Raw genomic sequence first — 23553 nt, 5'->3', positions numbered from 1 at the left:
CAAGGCCAAGCTTCAGGAGCAGAGCCCCTCTGAGAGTTCCTCTTTTGGGTCCATAGACGCAGAGACTATACTGCCCAACCCTAACCACCCATCTCAGACTAATACCTCCTGATCTGCAACAGGGACCCTGTGCGAGAGTATGGCTGGATTAGAACACATCCATCACCACAACTGAAAACCAGCTCCAGTGGACCATGTGAGCTCCAAGTGGAAGAGGAGTAAGTAGCAGTCTCTAGGCATAGGAAGGCTGGTACTCAACACGAACAGTTCAATGTGCCACCACCCGTGAGTGGGGCATTTCATCTTTACACAAGACAGATTATTCAGTGAATGTCATGTGAAGAGAATGGAACCATCAACAGAGATTTTAAGAGGCACGTTTATCTATCCCTCTTCATACCACTATATAATTACCTCTGCGTTTTATCACTCCAAAACCTGGTATTCCCTCGTTCTTCCAATCTCCGTAAATGCTACCTCCCTCCACCCAGTTGCCCAAGCCAAAAAACAAACCCAGAAGTTATCCTTGATTCCTCATTTGTTCCTCTGAATACTGTCTTTCTCCCCTACTAGAGTGTAAACTCTGTGAGAGCAGGCATCCTGTCCAACATGCTTACTTCTAAACCTCCAGCACCAGGAACAAAAGAGACATTCAGTAAAGATTCGTCAGATGAATGAACAAAAGACCAGATAGTAAATCCAACTGAAATGACTCTTTTTGAAAAGAATCCCTGACATTATATATCCTCTTCTGACTGGCATTATTTGCAGTAATAATGACTAATAAATAAAGGAAAAAAGAAAGAGATCATGTGATGTGTTGTTTACTTAATTAAGCAATGGTGACTGAGTTCTGAGAGTGCACCAAGCACTCCTAGGAATGCCAAGGTCAACAAGAGAAGCACAGCCCCTGTCTTCAGTGCAGCTTTATATCTAATGTGAAAAATGTGCCTGGCAATGCAGATTGCTAAAATCCGAAGGTAACCTGCAAATTCTATTCTGTCCAAAACTAACACTATCTTACATTACAGAACACATCAACCATTTTATCAGAGCAGATAGAAAGCATGATATGGCAAGGACTTACTTTCTCTTGCCCACCTTTCTATCAGAGCGAGAGAAAAATAAAACGCATGAAATTGTAGAGCGCAAGCAAGAGGGAAAAGAACAAGACAAGAAAACTTCCACAACTCATCAATACACAAGTTACCTTAAATCTTCAAAATTAAGAATAATCTATAAGTTTTTTCTTAAGCCAAAGAAACTCACATCATTGCCCTTAATAATATCTACCAGGCAGTAAAAGAAGCCCATTATAAAATAGTGCTTTATTTCATAGTTTAGATGTGTTAACTCATGGGGTGACAAAAATAACTTCATATAATAAAATCATGAGCAGTTTGTTTCTATTACATGTGTCTATACTGACCCAAGAACCAACCCAACTTCATAAAATTATTCTACTATGTTATCATCAGCCTCTGACCTAAGGGCTAAGGAGAGACATAGGGCCCTAAATTCATTACATCCAGGTCTAGAGTTCAATCACAATGGTGAAGCATATATATTGTATGTGTATGCATATATATCATATAAATCTATATTAAGGTTTTTAATTACTTACCCCTTTGCCCAATTTGCTCTCATAGGTTTTATGCCGTAGTCCTAATCCTAATAGCCCAATACCAACAAGCAGCCACAAAACTAAACAGGAAGGAAAGATACTTGTTTAAAAGAAATTAAGTTTGCTTAAAATAATTTTCATGAAATTATTGAACCTATTAATCAAGAATTTTGTGCAAAGGGGAAATGTGTAATCCCTGGGTTACTTTTCATGTATGACATGCATATTTAACCCATACTTTAAAACCAGGTTTCAAAGAATCTGCCCTAAAATATGCCAATGACTATGAGCTTAAAGTAAAAATAAATCATAAATAGATACAGAAAATAATACATAAAACAACAACTCTCCATGAGCAGGAACCAGCAGCAGGAAAAAACACCCTGAAGAATCAAGCCCACAAATACTTCAGATATTGAACTTGGAGAATCAAAATATAAAATAGATGCTTAACATGTTTAGAAAAATAAACAGGGCATTCAAAGTATGACTGAGGAACACAAAACTAAATCAATGATCGGGAAAAGTTGTCAAGAAAACAATAGACTTGCAAAAATAAAATTAAATAATGACTATAATTGAAAGTAGAAACTCCATGGACAAGACAAACAGCAGATTAGATGAAGCTGAGTACAGATTTAGTGCAAGGGATAACTTAAAAACAAAAGTAAGGAATATGAAAGAGGTTAAGAAATACGGGGAAGAGAATAATAAGGTCCAACACATGTCTAATTAGAGTCAAAAAGGAAAGAAGAGCACAAATGTCAGGATTAGAAACAAGAGGAAGAATGAGAGAGAGGCAGTACTTGCAGAAATAATGCTGAGAATTTTCCAGAATTGATAAAAGACATGACCCTTGGATTCAGAAAGCCCCGAAGACTCCCAAGTAAGATGAGGGGTGGGTGGGGTGGGGGGAGAAGAATCTACATCTAGATATATCGCAGTGGAACTGCGGAACACCAAGCAGAATCATAATAGCTGCCAGAGAGAAAAGACAGATTATCTTCAAAGGAGCAAAAATTATGACAACTGATTCCTCATCAGCAAAAATAAAAGCCAGATTACAGAGGAGTATCTTTTAAGTGCTGGGGGCGGGGCCAGAGAAGCAACTACTAAAAGAAGAGAAATTGAAGGTATAATTTCCAAACTAGAAAGAGAAGTGGGGAGGTGGGGGACGAATGAAAAACCCAATCAGTTCAAAAGAAAGCAAGAAGATAAATAAGAAAAATATATACCTAGAGAAAGTAGAAAAAGAAAAGGAAAAGGAAAATGATAGCAATAAATTATAATACATAAGAAATTGCGATTAAAAGAGATTAAACTCTGAAGTTAAAAGTCAAAGACTGGCATTCTAGAACAGGCAAAACAATGGAGAGAGTGGTTGCAAGGAGTTGGGAGGAGGGAGGGAAGGACAAATAGGTGGAGAGCGAGGAATGTTTAGATAGCAAACTACTCTGTGTGAGACTATGATGGTGGATGCATGTCACTAGGCATTTGTCCAAACCCAAAGAATCTGCAACCCAAGAGTGAGCCCTAATGCAAACTGTGGACACTGGGTGATAGTGATGCATCCATGTATAGTCATCAGGAGTAGTAAATGTGTCACTCCAGTGGGGGGTATTGATAGCGGAGGAGGGGGCAGGGGGAGAGGGCTGTGTGTGTAAGGTCAGAGGGTGTACGGAAAACCTCTGTACTTCCTGCTCAATTTTGCTATGAACCCAAAATGGCTCTAAAAAATACAGTATATATTTTAAAATCATATAAAACCGTCTGAACAACTTTGCAAGTAAACTGTTCCAAATACCTGAATTTGGTGAATCAACTAAAGAATTACAGTTTTTGCCCTGGCTGGCATAGCTCAGTGGATTGAGCGTGGGCTGGGAACCAAAGCATCGCAGGTTCGATTCCCAGTCAGGGCACATGCCTGGGCTGCAGGCCGGGTCCCAATTTGGGAGCGTTCAAGAGGCAACCAATCTATGTTTCTCTAACACATAAATGTTTTTCTCCCTCTCTTTCTCTCTTCCTTCCCCTCTCTCTAAAAATAAATAAATTTAAAAATATTTTTTAAAATAAAAATAAAGTATTTCACCAAAAAAAAAAAGCAGGGAAGATAGCTGTTAATAACATTGGAAAATAGTTAATAATTGATGGAACTGGGTGAAGAGTTCATTATACTCTTAATTTCATATGTGTTTGAAGATTTATAATTTTAAAAGCTGCTTTTAAAAAAAGAAAGGAAAATTCTACTTACAAAGTTTCATGTACTCTTTACTCTTCCTGAAAAGCACTTTAGGGCTGTTTTTTGTTTGAAGAAAAACGTCAAGACTTTTCTTAGGGCCGAACAGCATATTCAGTCCAAGAATTACCATCACTGTCCCTATTAAAAGAGAAAAAAATACAATAATCTATATTACATTTAGCCCAAAAATCTTTCCAATGATAAATTCCAGGAGCCAACGTTTCAATGAAATGGGAACACCCGGAAAATTCAGTTAAGTGAATTTACCTCAATACCTAAGCAGACACTCTACTAGTGTACTTCTGGTCATTGGGGTGGTAATAAGCAATCAGCAAGGTAGAACCGATGAATTTTTTTCAATTTTATGAGTGTTTCCTTGTTAGGTCACTGAGAGCGTGCATCGCTGCTGATAAGACAAAGGAGGGTGGAGCTCACGAGAAGAGAACCTTAGGCACCTAATCTCCTCCACTCCACGGATTCCACGTGGGCCAAGATGAGGCACACAAAAGAGGTTGTGTAGGTTCCCAGTGTGGCAGCCTTTGTGGCAATAATGCTGGCCGGGGACGTGGGTATTCTGGGCACAGGCTCCGCACAGAGGTGCATGCCAGGACACTCCCCGTGCCCACGGGCTGAGTCAGTAAAGTTGAGCTCAGTTAGGAGATGCATTTCATTGTAAGACTGGATCTAATAAGCATGGAAATAGGTATGACTGAACAGGTATTTGGTACACACGAATTAGGAAGTGTCAAGTAACGGTTAATTCTAGGTGGAGGTTAGCCAAAAAAAATATGTATGTGTAATTTCCAGGAAATAGCAGGAAAACCCCAGATAATAAATTTATAAGTAGTTTTTTATTTAATGCAGATTCTTTTCCATTGTATTAAAGCCACTGTGAACATGACCAACACTTCTTGATTTTGTGTGCCTACGAATATAATGCCTCTCTTACTAAAGAAAGAAAAATCAGTTGAGAAGGCACTCAAAGCACATCATTCATGACACTCTAAAGAAATAAACGTTTAGAATGGCTCTTACTTTCATTCATTTTCTCCACATGGCAGACCCCTAAGCAAGCCGGAGTAAGGAAAAAGCATGGCATTGGACAGGAAGACAGAGCGGGACAGAGCACACACACCTGAAAGAAACCAGAAGAAATACCAAGTTCGCAAAGCCAAGATTATCGCAGAGGAAATGCAGCGATGGGTTTCTCTACTTGGATGAGAGCTTGGGATTTGCCAAAAATATCAAATTCTCAAAAGTCATGTCAAATATTTCCTGTCATTTAAAAATATGTCTTCCAAATCAGCGTGTCCTGACAGAAGTCTAGCTGGTGGAACAGAAAAGCTTAGTGAAAATGTACAGAGTAGCTGAATCTACACCAAGGGCACCGGAGCCGGGGTGGGGAGCAGAGTTGCAAAGACTCCCAGCTGGAAGCCTAGAGTTGGGTGCACACTCCCTGCACCTGTAATTCCACAGGTATTTGTCTAATTTTATGCATGGTGTTTCCCCCACCGCACTGAGGCTTCAGATGGGCCAGGATACTATGTCTCTTAAATCTCTAGCACCTGGCACTTTGCCTGGAACACAGGAGGTGTGCGACAATATTTTTTAATGAGTAAATGAACAAATGGAAAAATGAATGCATGAACCAACAAGAATTGAACCCCCTACTAACGTGCTTTGGCTCCTCGCTTTTAAAAGTGGAAGCATCTGACATGGTTTACTTGAACTAAAATGATAAGCAACATTTGATTTGTATACTATACGTGAGTCATTTCATTATTGTCAGCAGACAATTTTTGAAACCAAGTTTACAAGTTTTAAAAACCAAGTAAGTTTAAAAACCAAGGTAAGTTTATAAAACTTGAATTCTGGTACATAAGTTCATAACCACTGAAATGAAAAAATGTGTTTATTCTATAATTTGGGAATTTGTCATTTGCACTAAGATTCATATTAGCAAAAATATATTTAATAGGTAAAAATATAGTACATAAAAATCATAGATAAAATTCAGGAGAACCAAACAAATCACAGTTCCAGTATATATTGCAAGCCCACCACTGGAGCAGCGATGTGAGCATCGTATCACGTACCCTTTCCCTACACAGCACATAGCACAAGTGTCACAGAGGACCTCTCTTATACTTTATTATGAGTGAAACTTGTTTCCCACCCCTAACTTACTTAAAAGGACTTTTACTAATACATGGCACTGAAATTCAGACGCACGAAGAAATCCATTTTTAAGTAGTAACTTAGACATTCTTCCAGTTTTTTTTTTTCCAAATCCATAGACTTCATTTCTCATTAAATAAGAAATGCCAGATCATCCTCTTTATTTCCATTTGGCATGTAAAGTACTAAATCCCAGTCTCGAAGGACATTTCCCAGTAGTTATTACTTGAATCCAAACCTTTCAAATGCACTCACCCAAAAGCATGTCAGATCTTTCTCTGGCGTAGACACCTCCTGGGACGAATTTAAACGCGGTGCACCATGCACAGAAAAATATGTCTAGCAGATAAAACACCATAGCAATGGTCATGCTTTTCCCAGGGCTCGAGCTGCAGCTGATAAGGTGTCCGAGCACTTGAGGCCACATGGACGCCGTGAAGAGGGCGAGGACACAGCCAGAAACAGCGGCTGCCCACGTGGGCAAGTAAAGAAGTCCCGCAGCCGAAGCCGCTCCTGTGTTTGGGAGAAGAAAAAGAATCAGATGGGAATAGCAGTAACAGTCTCTTCCATTTTCTCAAAAAAGCGGGGGAGGGATAATAAGCTTATAGGATGACTAATGAATAGCCATTTAGAGCCAGAGGGGACCTCAGGGGCATGCTGGTCCAATCCTCACACTAAGGAGAAAATGCAGTCTAGGAGGTTAATGTGACTTGCTAGATGTCACGTAGCTGGTGACTTGCACAGCTGCTGATGGCATGTGGGTCTAGCGACACTCAGTCCAGTGATATTTCTTCAGGAATAGTGGGTGGAGAGGAGAAGGCACTTTTAGATTATTTTAGATCCTAAGAGCAATACAAACTGAACAAAGTGAACTTACCTGTAATACCCAAAACAGGGCTATTTAACTAGCCAGACCCAGGACATTAGAAAACATGTAGAGTCGGTGTGGTTTCTAGAATGTTTTTGTTAAGGACCCTCCTCAAGGCATTTCCATCCATTTAAATCCTGTCCTTTGTTCTACATTAAGTAAACTGACTTTCCTGACCTCGGGGGCCCTCAAGGTGACTGAGACGGTATTGCAGACACCCTGCTTTAGTGAGTCCACAGGCAGCTCACCCCTTATTCAGCAGCCCCGTAGGGGTAGGAGCTGTGCAATCTGCCTGGCCCGCAGCAGGCACTTCGCAAATGTTGGCTAACTTGTTGAGCCAATCCTGAGGAAATATAACAATTCTCCTACTTCCTGTGAAATCAGCTTTGCGAAGGCATCTCAGGGTCTTAACAGCACCCCAGTTTGGAGCCATCGATATAATACTTTTCCATAGAATATGCCATTTGCTAGACATTTCAATCGGCATTGGATCATCATGACCCACCCTTCAAGGGTGTCTGCAGCAGACTCCTCACGGCTCCAGGCAGGAACTCCAGAAAAGCCAGCAAGGGGACAGGAAGTGGCTGCAGCCAGCTTCTTCGTGCCCCACGGCTCACCTCCATCAGTAGGTTCTGCCTGCACCATCACAGGACAATGCCAAGTGACTCTCTACTCCCCCCACTTCAAAAGACCATCAGTCAGATAAGCATGAGAGCCAGGTTCGAGGGCCTTCTCCAACTCACATACTTTAACTCCACAGTGAGACCATGCAACACTTACATTCAGCAATGGTTATTTTCACAACAGAAAATTTTTTTTCATTTTGAAATAAAACAAATGTAATGCCTCATCATTGCAGACATTTTAAAAATATATAGAACTGTAAGGAATCAATTAACAACTGCCTAAGACTAAGATAACCAAGGTCGATACTCCAATGTTATTTCTCCTCATCTTTTTCTATGTCTATACGGGAGTATTTTTTAGGTAAATAAAATCATACCATATATTAAGGATCATGTTCTGCTTCTTATGTGACATTATATCAAGAACACTTTCTCATGTTATTAATTTTTGCCTAAAACATTTTATGTGTATATACTATTCCACTGGATCAATACACTACAACATAAGCATCCATTTTCTTATCATTGGCCATGTATGAAGCTTCTGACACCGTGAGGAACATTTTTCTTTGTTAATTAATCTCTTACTGCAGCTCTGATCGTCTCCTTTAAATGGATTCTTAGAAGGATAATGACTGTGTCAAGAGGTAGAAGGGTCTTAAAGAGTGACGATCCGTGGCACCTGCTCTCCCGAAAGGTTGTACCAGTTCTTTTCCTCCAGGCACCTCACCGAAGTCTCACCTCTGGAGCCCAGTGAAAATTATTTTTTCTAAAAATCTTTGCCAAATTAATGATGAGAATAGTATAACATTTTAAATGACATGTATCGGGTTGGCCCAAAAGTTCATCTAGTTTTTTCTGTAAAATGAAAGACACATTTTTCATTTTTACCAATAACTTTATTGATTTGGATATTTTGAGTATGTTGCCTATCTCCCACATGTTATAACTTTGTTCTCAATTAGTGTCTAAATTTGATCTCTATCAACTTCAACTGGTCTACCTGACCATGGAGCCTCATCCAGTGAGAAATCTCCAGCACAAAACTTTGCAAACCACTTTTGACACATTCAATCAGTCATAGCACCTTCTCTGCACACTGCACAAATCTTTTTTGCATTTCAGTTGCATTTTTACCTTTCTGGAAATAATAAAGCATAATATGCTGGAAATGTTGCATATTTTCTTCATATTCAATATTAAAATGGCTACACAAAAATTCATCGATTTGGATGAAGTTTTTTTTAATGCATGCTGATGTGACAGCTTTCACAATTCAATCTAACAGTTCAGATGAAGTTAAAGACAACTGGAGCTATCAGAACCATCTTACAGGGAAAAAAATGAACTTTTTGGCCAACCCAATACTTATTAGTGAGATTAATTTTTTTCGGTTTATTAGCTTACAATGATTAACTTTTCAAAGAATGAGTCCTGATTTGATATTCTAATCTAAAGATATCAGAATGGCTTTGTTTCTTCTGTCTTACTGCAGAGAACTATCTGGAAGGAAAGAAAACACCCCTTCAAATTTCCCTTGACTGTTATTGCCTTTATTTTTTTTTTAGGAACTCTAAATTTTTTTAAAAAGATTTTATTTATTTATTTTTAGAGAGGGAAGGGAGGGAGAAAGAGAGAGAGAGAGAAACATCAATGTGCGGTTGCTGGGGGCCGTGGCCTGCAACCCAGGCATGTGCTCTGACTGGGAATTGAACCTGTGATGCTTTGGTTCCCAGCCCGTGCTCAATCCACTGAGCTACGCCAGCCAGGGCACCTTTATTTTTTATTTACTTTCTATTTTTTTGCATAGGCTATATTTTTAAGTCCACAAAAGGTGTATTTTTCTAAAAGGCTATCTATTCAAAAACCCAAAATTCAAGAGTACAAAAGACTCCTTCTGATCATCATCACCCACTGGTTCCCCTCAGTGAAGACAACTGATGCTAGCTTCCTCCGCATCCTTCCAGAGACACTACACATAAAAAGAAATGCACATGTGTGCACACTCCTCCTTTTCTACCATGTGCCAGTGGTGGCACATGACACACACGCTTAGTCACTTCACCTTTCTCACTTAATTGTACACTGTAACTGTTTTTTGTTTGAAACTGAGTCTCCTGAGTAATTTCCTCCAAATCTTTACAACACCTAAGACATCAAACAGAATTAATGGTAATTGAACATTCCAATAATATTTATAATGCCTAACATGTTTATTTTCAGAAGATCAGATTTTTCATACAATAAATTATAGGCACATTGTATAATACACTGGCATCCTATGAATGCATTTAGTACACTTTTTTAAATAGAATTTTGAGTTTACCAATTTAATAGCCATCAAGATTTCAAGCTCTTTGCATTTATGAAATCGTACTGGTCAGTGCCATAATTAATTTCATGCTGAAATTCAATTGGAATTTCTGACTTTAACTGTACAATGAAAAAATATAATTTACTTTCCTACAGGCTGCTTTTTAATGTGATTTTCAGGGATGAATCAGTGAAAAGTGGGCCCCATCTCTAGATAATTAAGTGTGAAGTCCAGCTTATTTTGGGTAAGTAGGTGATCCAAGAGGGAGATGAAGCTCCTGAATTATGGCCCTGCTCTCCTATCTACAGCAAACAGCCTATTAGAAGCCTTGAATCTGTTTGCCCCAAGAGTCTTTTAAACTACCATTTAACACTCCAGAGAGACCACAACACTAAATTGGATTTCACTCTCATGGGTAAGACCTTGCTTATCTGGGAAAGTAAGTGTAAGCGTAATAACACTGGAAGTCACGGCTTTTCTGTTAACAGTTGGTATGTTTGTGGACCTCATTTCTCCCATGTTTAAAATGAAGCTGCTAATTACCTGCCCCATAAGCATTTTGCTTCTGTTCCATGAACAAAAGCATGATATAAATGCTTATAAACTTTCAATTGTATTCCATGTTCCTTTTCTCTTTTGCATGCAGATTAAGAAGCTAAATACGGCCCTCGCTAGCGTAGCTCAGTGGATTGAGTGCAGGCTTCGAACCAAAGCATCGCAGGTTCGATTCCCAGTCAGGGCACGTGCCTGGGTTGCAGACCACGGCCCCCAGCAACCGCACATTGATGTTTCTCTCCCTCTCTCTTTCTCCCTCCCTTCCCTCTCTAAAAATAAAAAAATAAAATCTTTTCAAAAATTTCAATTATCATTAAAAAAAAAAGAAGCTATATACGTGCATTTGCAAACTCAGCGTTAGCAAAGCTCTCTGGTCCTTTTCCTGAAGAATCTCATGAGGCATCTCTCTGATGAGAAGAAAGGTTACTCCAATATTCATACAAACTTCCTCAGACCCCACAGGGAATGCCTACCAGAAAATACACAAGCGAGTGAAAACAGCTCGATGCGACCACTATTTGCTCTCACCACTCCAGGAGGAGGAGGACCTGGCCATCATTAACTGAGCAACCCATGTGGATTACATGAATGTCTCCACGCAAGGGTGATGGCATTTCGGGTGTGCAGACATTTACTTCTCATGTTATTCTACCCACATCTATTACCGATACACATATTTTCCCATATCCACACAGCATCTAGTGCAACACTCAGATTCACCTGCTTACATAACATGTAAAAAGACATTTCACAGAAATCAAACATACCGTTGGCCCTGCCACAGAGCGGAGAATTGTTTTATTTAACACTAAAACTGACTCTAACCATGTCTGCTGTTTTTTAAGGGAAGGGAGAAGAGTAGCTAATTCAGCCACAGGAAGATAAATAGAATGCTCCTGAAGTATCATAGCTTCATCAGTATTCTGAGACTCTAGAGGGAGAAGATGGTCCAAGTCTTTGAATAAGCCAACAGGGGCCCTAAAGCTGGAGAGAAGGGTGAGGAACTAAACTGTTGCATGTAAAACAGATAGGGAAATTGAGCTTCATTACAGAGTCCCAAAGGAGGGCATTCCTGCAGACCAGGTTAGCAAGCAATCTCAGAGAGCAGTGGAGGTCTGGCCGCAGGGCAACGTGCGACCCTCCGTCTCCTCAGGCCTTCGGTAAATCTGGAGGCACCTGACACCCATCTCCGATGAGTCATTTGGGAGACGAGGGAGATACGTCAGCATGGTCAGGTCAGGCTTAGACAGCCACAGGAGGAGAGGGGAAATAAAATAGGAGGAAGTGAAATCTGGAGCCAACTGTCTCTGGCAATCATGGTGACATCTGGGTCATAGGGGCTGCAGCTGGTTCTACGTAATAGCCCGCTTGGCAACAGCACACGTTTGCTGTTTTGGTCATCTACTTCCAGTCTAGGTGCACATGCCTGCACATACAATAAATCGGACAACCAAGCTGAACGGCTGGCACACCTGCAGGTAAACTCCACATACCTGTAACCCACCAGATGAAACTGGTACCCGGGAACCACGAACAAGTCGAAAGTGTCAATCCGCTCACCAAACCCAGCAGAACTGCACCTCTGTCAAAAAAAGAACATGCCATAAGACTTCTGACATTGTTCATAGGTCATTGTCCCATATATAAAACAGAAAAATATCTCCTACCTCTAGATATACCCAAGAGATAACATGAGTGCAAAACAGCCAATGAGATGTTGAGAGCCCATGGGAACTAACATTCTATTCGCACACAGAACACTGTCACATGTGACTTGGTATGGGAGGGGAAAAAAACCCTGACAGGTCTTAAGCAAGAAAGTGATGGAGTCCGATGTGCATTTTAAAGAGACCTCTCCGGGCAGTGTAGAGAACCCCATGCTGAAGAGAGACCATTAGAAGACTGGGTGAAAGATGAGGAGGACTCCGCTCTGGTAGACAAGGCTGAAGACAGGGAGGAAGGGATAGATTCTTTCAGAGAAGCAGCGGAATCGACTGGACTTAATGCCCAGTTAGATGCAGCCAACGAGGAAGACTCAGAGTTCTAGGATGACTTGGCTGAGTGAACAAGGCATGGAGGGGGAAGAACATGTTTGGGGACTAGGAGCTGCTGAATCTGGGTGCGGACATGCTGAGCCTGAGACACCTTGGGATAGGCACAGATGTTTGCTGGGGCAAGGTTCAGCAGGCAGTGACATGTATCCAAATGCGGGAATTTCAGCACTGTAAGAGAAAGCAGGTGTCTGAGGCAAATGTTTTAAAGGTCCCTCCAATCCTTTAACGTGAAGAAGGGTTGGACTTTACCACTGGAGAAAAAAAGGTATCAGGAAAAGCAGAGCAAGGGTTCATGAGGACCAAGCACATGGACCAGTGCTTAAACTCACGACTGCTAACTCCTTGACTGCTTGAGCAGGTCTCAAAGCACCCGAGGATGCAGAGGGCTTGCAGAGCTTCCGTCCCTTGCAGAGAATAAAGATCTACACCCAGGCTGCCAACCCAGTCTCTCACAAGGGCACTCCAGTTTTGACCTACCAAATTCCCATAAGTGGAATAAGGTGGGGGGTTGGGGTCTGGAGAAAGTGGCCAGGCAGTGCCATGCCTTCCCTGGCACTGAGAATGGTCTTCTATGTGGGGATACCTCAGAGTCTCAGGATGCCCATGTGGGAGCACCCAGAGCCCATTACTTAGCTGTGCCCAGTCCTCAGTCCTCCCTCAGTGCCCCTGCACCACTGGGACAAAGGCCCTTCTGGCTCCCCCATCTCCAAAGTACACAGTGAGCTCATGCCACATTTCTGATACCTAAAGAAAGTAGTCTAGGCAATATCTGGCCGTCACAGGTCTAGCTGTGCCACCAAGAAGGAATTTGTTTCTTCAACCGTAACAGCTGATGTCCACACCCAAACTCACCCAAATGGGTTGGGATCTGGCCCTGGCTGAGGATGCCCACTCACTGCCCATCTGGAAACGAGAGAGACTTCTCCGAAAATCCAGTGGGTGAGGAACATAAGGCTGCCAAAGGCAGCCCCGGCCAACAGCCAGTGAGACCTGCAGGCCACCCCCTTGGCTGTCTGGCTGCTCTTCCTCCCCTCAGGCTTACTGCAGTCACCATCTGGGGTAAAAAAGGGAAAAGGTCAGTTACACAGAAGCATACCCTCTCCATTTAACAGACATTCAGTGGTAAGAAGCAACATCCGGCTTCAAGGAGCTAACTTTAGAGGCGGGATGAGACATGCAACTACCATACAAAGCGGAATCTGTGGAAAGCTAGTCGGTGGGAGAGATCATTCTTGGTAGGCTGGATCAGGAATGGGTTAAGGAGAACAAAACATCTTGGAATTTGACACATGAAAATGACGCAAGTTATTTGCTTCGCATGAACTGGACAGTAGGAGCAAAAATAGAGGTAGGAAAAGTGAACGGTGTGTTCAGGGAACCAATGCAGTTCAGGGCGCAAATGAGTGGAATGTTCCCAGTGCACCAGGCTGCTTCGCCTCAAAAGAACAGGGCTGCTGTCTGCGCCCCTGGGCACCCAGAGTCATGACAGTGCATTGACTGAGCAGTAACTGTAGGCTAAGTCCTGTTCCGAGCCCTTTTTTGAGCTTATTTAATCTTCACAACAACATTGTAAAATTGGCTCTATTACTCATCTTATTTTACAGACTAGAAAACTAAAACCTAAAGAGACAACAAGTGACTTGTCCAAGGAAAGAGAGGCTGGGATCAGAACTTCGGCGATCCGGCTCCAGTGCCTACATGCTTAACTAGACGATACTTCTGGGACTGTTTAACCAAGAGGCCTCACCTCATTGCATAAGTGACTTACTGCACAAAAATGTAACCAGTGGAGGAAATGCTGGCAGAATTTCTTTGTAGGAGCAGAGAGCTTGTTGGTCAGATGCTTTATGACAGTGTGAAGCTCTTTGCAGGATGGAAGGACTCCCTGGGGGCTGGCAGTCCGATTGCACAAGAAGAAAGCCATTCTGCCAACAAAGGCGCCAGCGGAAGGAGGAGCAGGGAGCTATGGAGAGCTATGGAGATGAAGGAGAGGGTGGTGAAGACAGAGGGTAGGTGGAGGCCTGGAGGCTCAGCAGACAGTCTTTGGAGAAGACGAACACCTAAGCTGAATGTGCTGAGTAACACGCTGTGTATTACAGTGTGTGAGCCTTCCCCCAGGACCCAGCAAATACTCAATAAAACTACAAAAAGTGCCTGGTATGATCAGCTACGCTGAGAAGCTGGTGAGGACTGCAGAGTTATATAAATATGGGCACAGGGGAAAAGCAGGAAGGGACCAAAAATTGGGTCACATCAATTTAAAACAGAGGCGAGAAAGAAGAAAACACAAGTCAGGAAATGTAAAAGACACCCTGAAGTTCAGATTTTTATCGGGCTGTACCTGTGAAACTTGCTACCTGAGTTTCCACGTTCAGATATTAGTGTTTTATAAAATATAAAACATATATTAGGGCACTAAACCAAGTTCTAAATTTTCAAACTCATATTAAGCTCACTTATCAGTTTGCTCGTATGATGTTTTTCTGTTCTCACTCACCCCAACTCATGCCAAAATTGAGGCCAGAGGGAGACTACATGAGCACTTTGTTCATGGTGAGCCAGAATCCTCTAAACTTCCAGGAGTCTGTGAGGTTTCTCCTGTATTTACAAAAGAACAGTGACTCATTGAGAGTTACACAAAAAGCCAGGAGCAAATTAATTAGAATCTAGTAACACTCTTCCTTTCTTTTCAGAAGGGTGTCAAGTTAGCATAAGTAGCCAACATCCAAGATGGATATAAGTCTATCTTGGAGAAAGTCAGTTCCAGAGAGAAACAGGTGATATGAATGGTGGCGTGAATGAACAAGATTTTCCTTTCAATTCAAGTTTCAGATTTAGAGTTTAAGCCTCTCCTGACTCCTGGAAATAAAAAGCCCAGATAGTTCCCACAGCCCTAGCTCACAAATAACTTCTGCTTTCTTTTAAATCAATGTAGTGGGGTGACATTGGCTCACAAAACCATACAGGCTTCAGGTGTACAACTCAATAAAACATCAGCTGCACACAGCATCGTGCGCCCATCACCCCAAGCAAAGCCTCTTTCCATTATGCGAGAGGTACACTGGGGTCAGAGGAAGAAGGAGGAAGGATCCCATCCCAGAAAGCTCTGTCCAGGGAGAAGAGGAGAAAGAGAGAGGCTGAAATCCTGCTGGAAGCACAGGGCTTCGTCTAACCTGCCTCTCCACAGTGATTCAAGCCAGAGACAGCTTTCTCTTTCCACCCCCTGTGTGAGCAAGGGCAAGGTGCCTTCTACTCAGATAACAGTCTACTGACTGCACCTGTGAGTACTTCAGAGGGAGGAAAAGTCAAAATAGAGAAATAGTGCAGAAAGACTATTTTTATCTTCCCAAGATATATTACATTCCGATCAGAAATGTAAATGATGCAAGAGAGAAAAATCCCGAAATCAATTGGGCACGCACTTACTTACCTGTGGAAATGCGATCAAGTGTGGCTATGGTACTTAACGTCAGTATCACTCTGTTGGACAGCTGATAACTCCAGATTGGGTTTAGTGAAGTGTAGCATATGCGGAGAACAACGAGAAGAATCTGTCCTGAAATGAATCCCCAGATTCTGAGGTACCTGGAAGTGCAAAAGTATTTATAACAACTTGTTATGTGGTTTCAATGAACTATATCCATCATTAATTTTCTAGTTTTAAAGCATGAGTATATGGAATAGTCTGGCTGGTAATTTGCAGCAATATACATGATGTAGCCTTTATCTAGCCCATTATCTAGGCAACTTGTCAAAATGCCTTCATTCTCAAAACATTAAGACTGAGGCAGGTATTTATGTCTGGATTTTGTGCAAAGGGGAAAAAAGGAGACTTCTTCAAGGCCAGGTGGAAGGTAAATACTATAACCTGGGACTCTTGGTCCCAGCTTTCCCTTTGGTAATTGATCACTACACTTATCTATCCGCAGGGGCATAGGATACGAACATACCTTTGCAAACCACTTCCTGTCCACCACGTCACAGCTTGTACTATCAGCGAAGAAGACACACCAAGCGCAAGGACCACCAACCGAAGTTTGGCATTTGGAGCCTGGAAGGAGGCTATGCTGCCTAGGGACAAAGTAAGGAGAACTAAGTGTCTCTGGCAACCATGCGTTGGTACTCAGTCTTCTGCATTGCCTAACTACTGTGTCTGATATCATTTTTGGACTCCAGAAGATGGAGTTAATATCTAAGTGCGTGTGTATATAAAGTTTTTAAAATCTTATGAAGATATCATTCTTGCCATAAAATTTACCATGTCAATGTGTACAACTTCATGGTTTTTAATGCATTCACAAAGTTGTGCTACTATTACCCCTAATTCCAGAATATTCTCATCACCCCAAGAAGAAACCCATGTCTGTTATTACTCACTCCTTTTTCTTCCTCCCCACCCCGTAGCACTCACTCGTCTACTTCCTGTCTGTATGAGATTTTTCTATTTGTAAAATTTCATATAAATGAATCATATATGTAGCCTTCTGTCACTGGCTTCTTTCACTTAGCATAATGTTTTCAAGGTTCATACATGTTGTAGCTTGTCTTGGTATTTCATTACTTTTTATGGCTGAATAATATTTCATTGCATGGATACACTGCATTTTGTTTATCCATTTATCAGGCGGTGGGCATTTGGGTTGTTTCCACTTTTTAGCTACTATTGAGTAATGCTGCTCTGGACATTTGTGTGCAAGGTCTTATGTGAACATATGTTTTCATTTTGCTTGCTTATATACCAAGGAATGGAGTTGACAGGTCATATTACAACATTTTTATGAACTGCCAAACTGTTTTCCAAAGCAACAGCACCATTTTACATTCCCACCAGCAATGTGTGAATGTTCCAACTTCTTCACATCCTTGACAACACTTATTATTGTCTTTTTCATTATAGCCATTCTAGATGGTCACAATCTTTAAGGTAAAAAATAAACTAAATCAATAGAAATATGAACAGGTTTAACAGTTAACTTCACAGTAATTAACCTTAAATGTCTGAGATGCCAGAGGTAAGAAAGCACATAACGCTCAGCTCTTCTCTGTAATTGTGAAAGGACACCTTAGGACTCTTCACTGAAGTAGTTTTATTTCCTTAAGAAGCATCCTAAGGGAGTTTTAAGACTAATCATGGCTTACTTCAACTTCAGTTTAGCATCCGCAAAGCTCAAGGATCACCTGGAAAAGTATCTGGCAGAAATTGGCCTCTTTGCCCCCACTACTGAGTCACTAATAAATCTCCTCAAATATAATTCTACCTCTACCCAAGGTGATGAGTTTTATGGAGGAAGGAGGTGAAAGGGGAACAATAGAAAGCATCCCAAATATCACCCCACCCGCCAATTATTTAATATCACATCTCTTATAGCCACCAGAAGTTCCTGGGCCAGAGCTGAACTTAAATAATAAAAAAAACTGTCCTGAGCCCTGGCTGGCATAGCTCAGTGGATTGAGTGTGGGCTGGGAACCAAAGTGTCCCAGGTTCGATTTCCAGCTAGGGTACATTCCTGGGTTGCAGGCCATAACCCCCAGCAACCGCACATTGATATCTCTCTCTCTCTCTCTCTCTCTCTCTCTCTCTCTCTCTCTCTCTTGCTCTCTCTCTCTCTCTCCCCCCTCCTTCCCTCCCAATAAATAAATAAAATCTTAAAAAAAAAACAAAAAACTGTCCTAGTAACTGCTCAGATGGTGGCATTGTAGATAAGACAGCATTGAGCAAAGGCAACAAAAAGGTGCCAGTGATGAGACCATCCCCATAAAAGCCAACCAAGGAGTGTGATGAGAAAGTGAACTTGCCCAGCTTAAGGAATGCAGTCATTAATACTGTAATAACTACACATTATGTCAGGTGGGTGCGAGACTTATGGGCAAACCACTCTGTAAACTACATAAATATCTCGCCCTATGCTGTACACCTGAAACTAATATCATATTGAATGCCAACTGTAACTGAAAAGTAAGGATTTTTAAAATATATTAATTTTTTGAAAATTGTACAGGAAATTTAAGTATGGGGGGAAAGGTGAAATAAAACTGGCAACACGCAGGCCATAATAATCCACAGAAGGACACTGTAAGCCAGTGGCAGTTGAACTCAGTTAGTACATATTCAGTTTAGAATAGACGGCTTCATTTCTATTATTTCTGGGACATAAAATTTCACGGTCATCTGACATGATTAAATAACTTTGTATTTGGATACATTTTTCAGTGGTCTTTACCAGTGTTCTTTCTGATCCCAAGCTTTTTAAAAACCAGAATCCTAAACCTTGGTGGGTAGCCCTAGAATTCACTGTATTAACTGCGTTCTGCCTTCTTCAGGGATGGACACACAAAAAAAACAGGAAGAAATTTCCTAGTGATTCTTGTCAGTGTTTCTGAAGTAAGTCAACTGACCGTTTCCAGACAGAAGAAACACACGGCATGGCTCGTAAACAAATGCCACTGGGAAAACCCACTCAGAGAAGTCACCTGTGTTCTAGCACAGGGCAAGACATCCAGGGTCTGCAGCCAGCCACACATCAACCAGACGGGAGTCTGGGGGAGTTGTTGTTTTTTTAACCTTTTCTCCATGATCTCACCTTCGTACATTTTTACTACCACTACTTTGCCAAGGTCTCTTAATATTTACTAATATCAATATGCTCAATTCTTAGTGCTAGTAAAGATATATTTAAAGTTTTTTTAATTGCTTTTTTTTTTATAATAAAGCAGTCTCAAGTTCAGAAGCTATAAGAGGTATATAGTGCAAAGTTTCCCTTTTATACCTGTCTCTGTATACCCTATTTTTCACCCTGGAAGCAACTAAAATGCTATCAGATGCTTTAGTCTTAAAGCTATTTAATGCATGTTCAATTATATACTAAGTATATTTTCATCTAACCTTATTTTACACAAATGTTAGTATTCTGCACACTCTGCGGTGTCTCCCTTTTTTCACTTACTACGTTTTGAAGAATATTCCATTTCATTACATAAGTAATAGTTCTTATTCTTCTTTATGGATGCCAAGTATTCCGTAATAGCCCAAGTTTCATAACCAGGATTTGCTTAATTATCCCACATAGGTGACATTTAGGTTACTTCCAATCTTTCTAGTAAAATATTGCTGCAGTGGTTAAATAGCCTTGTATTTTTGTCATTTTACACCTATGTGGGTATAACTGTAAGATATATTCCTACAGGTGGAATTGCTGGGTGAAAGGGTATGTGCACATTTGCAATTTCAGTAAGTGCTGCTAAACTACCCTCCTCGGAAGTTTGCCACATTACATTCCCACCGACAGTGGGTGCGTGTCTATCTTCCCTCCTTGCGATACAGCATAGTCACACTCTGCTTTGCCCACCTCCTTGCGATACAGCATAGTCACACTCTGCTTTGCCCACCCCATAGGTAAAGCTACATATAAATATACTCTGAGTATAATTTGTATTCTATACATTTCAGTATATTTTTAAGAACCAATTATATTTCCTTTCCGGTAAACTGGCGGTTTATTTTGCCCCCTTTTCTACTGAATTGTTGGTCCTTTTTTTAAATTGAATTGTGAAAAACCCATATACTAGGAAGTCAGCCCTTGACTGAAAGAGCTGCACACGTTTTTCCCCGGTTGTCGCTGGACTTCGCTTACTACGGCTTTCATTGTGCACGATTTTCGTGTTTCTACGCAGCATCACTGAATGGTTCTTAAGGGTTTCTGAGTTATGTGTCACATTTGGGAAAAAAGAATACACTATGTTCAAAAGTTGACATATTACCAAGGTTTCTTTTCCCTCCTCATTTCTGTGATTTTTTAGGCCTTTCCAGTCTGAGGGAAAAGTGAGAAATGTAAAATACATTTGTTTTTGGTCTATCCTTCCATTTTTACTAAAACTCTTCTAAGGTAGTAGTAAGAGAGAGAAGTCTTTTATTTTTCTTATTTAATCATTTAGAATTCAAAAAAAAGCGCCTACATATGTTCACCTGATTTTTAAGCAAAAGAAATGCTTTTCAATCTTACCAACAGTGATCACCCGCAGCAGGGTCAGCATCCACTTCTTCTTAACCAGCTTCCAGACAGAAGTGCTCGTTAGGAATATCGGAGAAAGAAACGCTATGCTAAACCCTTCTAGCCCGGTGAGTTCCAGTGTTTGCAGAGGAAAGTAATAAATCATTGGGGCCAGCCCATGCAAGAGAGACCAAGAAACATACCCTAGAAAGAAAAAAAAAATTAAGATTTTTCAGAGAAAGGCAAAGTGTAACCTAGTCACTGTTTCAATCAGTAAGCCGTCCCCGCTCCCCGCCCCCACCCCCAGGCTGCACCCGCCCCCCGCCCCCCGCCCCCACCCCCAGACTGCTGCAGCCGGCTGCACTCCGTCACCGCTGCGGCTTTAAGGGGCTTCCGGTGAGAAAATTCCCCTGCAGGCCAGGTTGGGAATTGCTCCCTCCTGCTGCTGCGAGACAGTCCCCGGGGCATCAGCCCTCCCTCGGTTCCGCCAACCTTGGCCACACCCCCACGGGTCATCCCTTTAGTACAGCCTCTTCATGTGGAACATTCGGGTTGGATTTGCTCTCCTGTCAAGACCTGGATAACGTTTTCTTACCTTAGTTGGCTTCTAGAATGAGAAATAGGAAAACTAACCAGAGCAACCAGGGGCGGCCTCGCTCCTCCCACTCCAGACTACCCTCAGGGCAGGTCAAAGGCAGGTCGGTTAGTTAGCATTTTCTTGAGAGTAGACTATTTCACACCCGACCCTCAGGAAACGGGATGCGGTGGTGGGATACCTAGACCTGAAGCTGGCTTCACCTCTGCCAACTTAGTCAGCAAAACAGCACTTTCAACCACCTTGGAGTTGTTCAGATTAAATGAGATCAAGTACAAGGAGTACCTAGCACCCTAGGTACTAATAGCCAATCGCTTTGCATGGCCTTACTCATGAGATACAGACTGAGCCAGAAAAATGGGCCCTCCCACAAAGCAAATTCTCGGGAAGGCACCCCTCCCCGCCAGAGGCATGCTCATTTCCTAATGAACAGCGAGATTCTAGCCGTCTCCCAAATGTTCGCCTAGGAGTTCTGATGTTAATCACACAGATCCAACAGAATCACACCAGTAATGGTATTTGGGATTTTTGGCAAAACTGCTGAGTGAGCACACGGGACTCGAGTTCGATGCCTCCTGCCAAATGCCCAAATGCGCAGCCTCGGCCGGCGGCAGCTACCGCCCAGTGCGCTCCCCACAGCCGCGGGAGAAAACGGGTGCGCCTTTCCTTCTGAAAATTGAAGTTCTGTACTGAATTTTATTAAGTTAAACATAAAGATCGATCACGGGTGGGGGTGCTAGGGGGCGGTACCAGCCCTGCAACTTCAAGGCTGACGCGCGTGGAGAATTAATGCGCCTTGGGAGCAATCCCAGGCTGGCGTGGGAACTCAGGAGGCACTGTGTTCTGCAGGCGCCTCAGCTTTGGAACCTCAATCTAGGTCTTCCCCCTCAACCCCCACCCCATCCCCACCCCCTACGGTAGCAGAAGTTCCCAGGGGACGATAAGCATCTCTCCTCTGGGCACAGAGCACACTTTTCTTCCTGGAGGAGCTCAGCCAAGCCAGCCGAGAGGTGCGACTTAGGGCAAGGCCCGTGGGGAGCGAGTACCTGCGGCGCGGGCGACCTCAGCTTACCCAAAAGGGTCTCCAGGAGGATTTCTCTCCACAGGGAGCGCATGGCCGCGGCGCTGAGCGGCGGGGTCTAGGAAAGTGGCAGCTCAGGTCGGTTCCGCAGCGCACACCGTGCACCCCTAACTGCCGCCGCGTCCTCCGGGGCCCTGTGTCTGCGCCCCACGTCCCCTTGCTGAGTCCGCCAACGCAATCCTCGGTGGCGGTGGCGAGCTCAGGCTTGGGTGGGGCAGCAGCCTCCGCCCCGCCACACCCAGCCCAGTCCTCCAGGCTTGTCCCGCCGGTGCACGCTCCGCTGCCACCCTCGCAGGCACCTCGCGTCCCTGCGCTGCTGTCGCTGCGCGGCTTCACTGCCAAAGCGACTGCACACTGCAGAGGATGTGCGTCCAAGTGTGGAGACCCAGGAAACCCCGCCATCAGGCAAAACCCAGGTAGCCTGGACGGCTCCCAGAGCCACCCCGGGATGGAGCGCTGCCAGGGCACAGGAGGCCCGGAGCGAGTGCAGCTAAGACCAGTGGTGCCCTGGTTTAAATAAGGCCCGCGGGGGTGCGTTGCGAGGAGACAGCAAAGGGGAAGGCTGGAGACTTAGAAGGGGCAGCCTGTAAAAATGGGCTCTGGAGCTTTTGGCGAGCAAGTGTGAACAGGACCTTGGCGTTCCTAAGGCTTGGGCGACGCCCCGGAGGCAGGCGAGCGGGCTCCAGCCAGAGCCACCTGCCTACGCTGCTCTTTTTCAGCTTGAGCAGTGAACAAATTGCGTTCTGGAAAGGTGGTCAAAAAACTCTAGAAGCTACAGTGTTTTCAGTGGCTTTTGGAGACATGGCAGCACTTGCTCAGGAGAGAGAAAACGGGTGCGAGTGGAAACTGTACTCCCCAACTTTGTGAATAAAGCTTTGAGAGTGCGGGTTCCTAAGGAGAAAGTAAGAGCCGGGTGTAATTAACAATGGAGCTAGAGAACGAGACAGTTATTTCTCCGTCAAATACTACCACACCCTAGAATGTCCTCAATGTTTTTAGAACCTCCTCAAAGCATTGTATGTTTATTCGTTTTAAATTTGGGGGAAAGAGTTTATCATTTGTCACTTCTGAAAAGTTTGCTCTGAAATTAAACAATGATGAGTTGCCTAAGAGTGTAAGAATCATGTGAGAGCAATTATTGCTCAAAGTCCAGAGCAGTTTTGAGCGAAGAGTTGCAATTAACTTAATTACTTACTAGTACTTTGTCACAAGATAAAGTTATGGATTGGAATTGAGAATCCAAAAAATAAACCCTTCTCAGTTAGGCTCAAATGATTTTCAACAAGCTTCCAAGACAATTACTTGGAGAAAAAGGTAGCCTTTTCAACAAATGGTTCTATGACAACTAAATACCCACACGAAAAGGAATAAAGTAGGACCTCTATCTCGCATCACGCACAAAAATTAAAATAGATCAAAGACCTACATATG

The 23553-nt window shown here is 42.7% G+C and overlaps 1 protein-coding gene across 1 annotated transcript in view; it reads right to left on the bottom strand.

Moving 5' to 3' along the window:
• The window catches only part of CWH43 (cell wall biogenesis 43 C-terminal homolog), a 39868-nt gene extending 17549 nt beyond the window's left edge, over positions 1-22319 (bottom strand). Inside the window, exons 1-9 of the mRNA XM_036020379.1 lie at positions 22114-22319; positions 20459-20650; positions 16409-16529; positions 15889-16043; positions 13311-13512; positions 11898-11986; positions 6297-6554; positions 3876-4001; positions 1625-1704 (exon numbers count right to left, since the gene is read on the bottom strand). Of these exons, the coding sequence (XP_035876272.1) occupies positions 1625-1704; positions 3876-4001; positions 6297-6554; positions 11898-11986; positions 13311-13512; positions 15889-16043; positions 16409-16529; positions 20459-20650; positions 22114-22156 (1266 nt within the window). The 5' untranslated portion in view covers positions 22157-22319. The remainder of the gene's footprint in view (positions 1-1624; positions 1705-3875; positions 4002-6296; positions 6555-11897; positions 11987-13310; positions 13513-15888; positions 16044-16408; positions 16530-20458; positions 20651-22113) is intronic.
• Between the last annotated feature and the right edge of the window lie 1234 nt (positions 22320-23553).

Source organism: Phyllostomus discolor, chromosome 1 (assembly GCF_004126475.2).
Source record: "Phyllostomus discolor isolate MPI-MPIP mPhyDis1 chromosome 1, mPhyDis1.pri.v3, whole genome shotgun sequence".
In the NCBI taxonomy this organism is placed as follows: domain Eukaryota; kingdom Metazoa; phylum Chordata; class Mammalia; order Chiroptera; family Phyllostomidae; genus Phyllostomus; species Phyllostomus discolor.
Note: the sequence above shows the minus strand (reverse complement) of the source record. Positions and strands in the feature narration are given on the sequence as shown.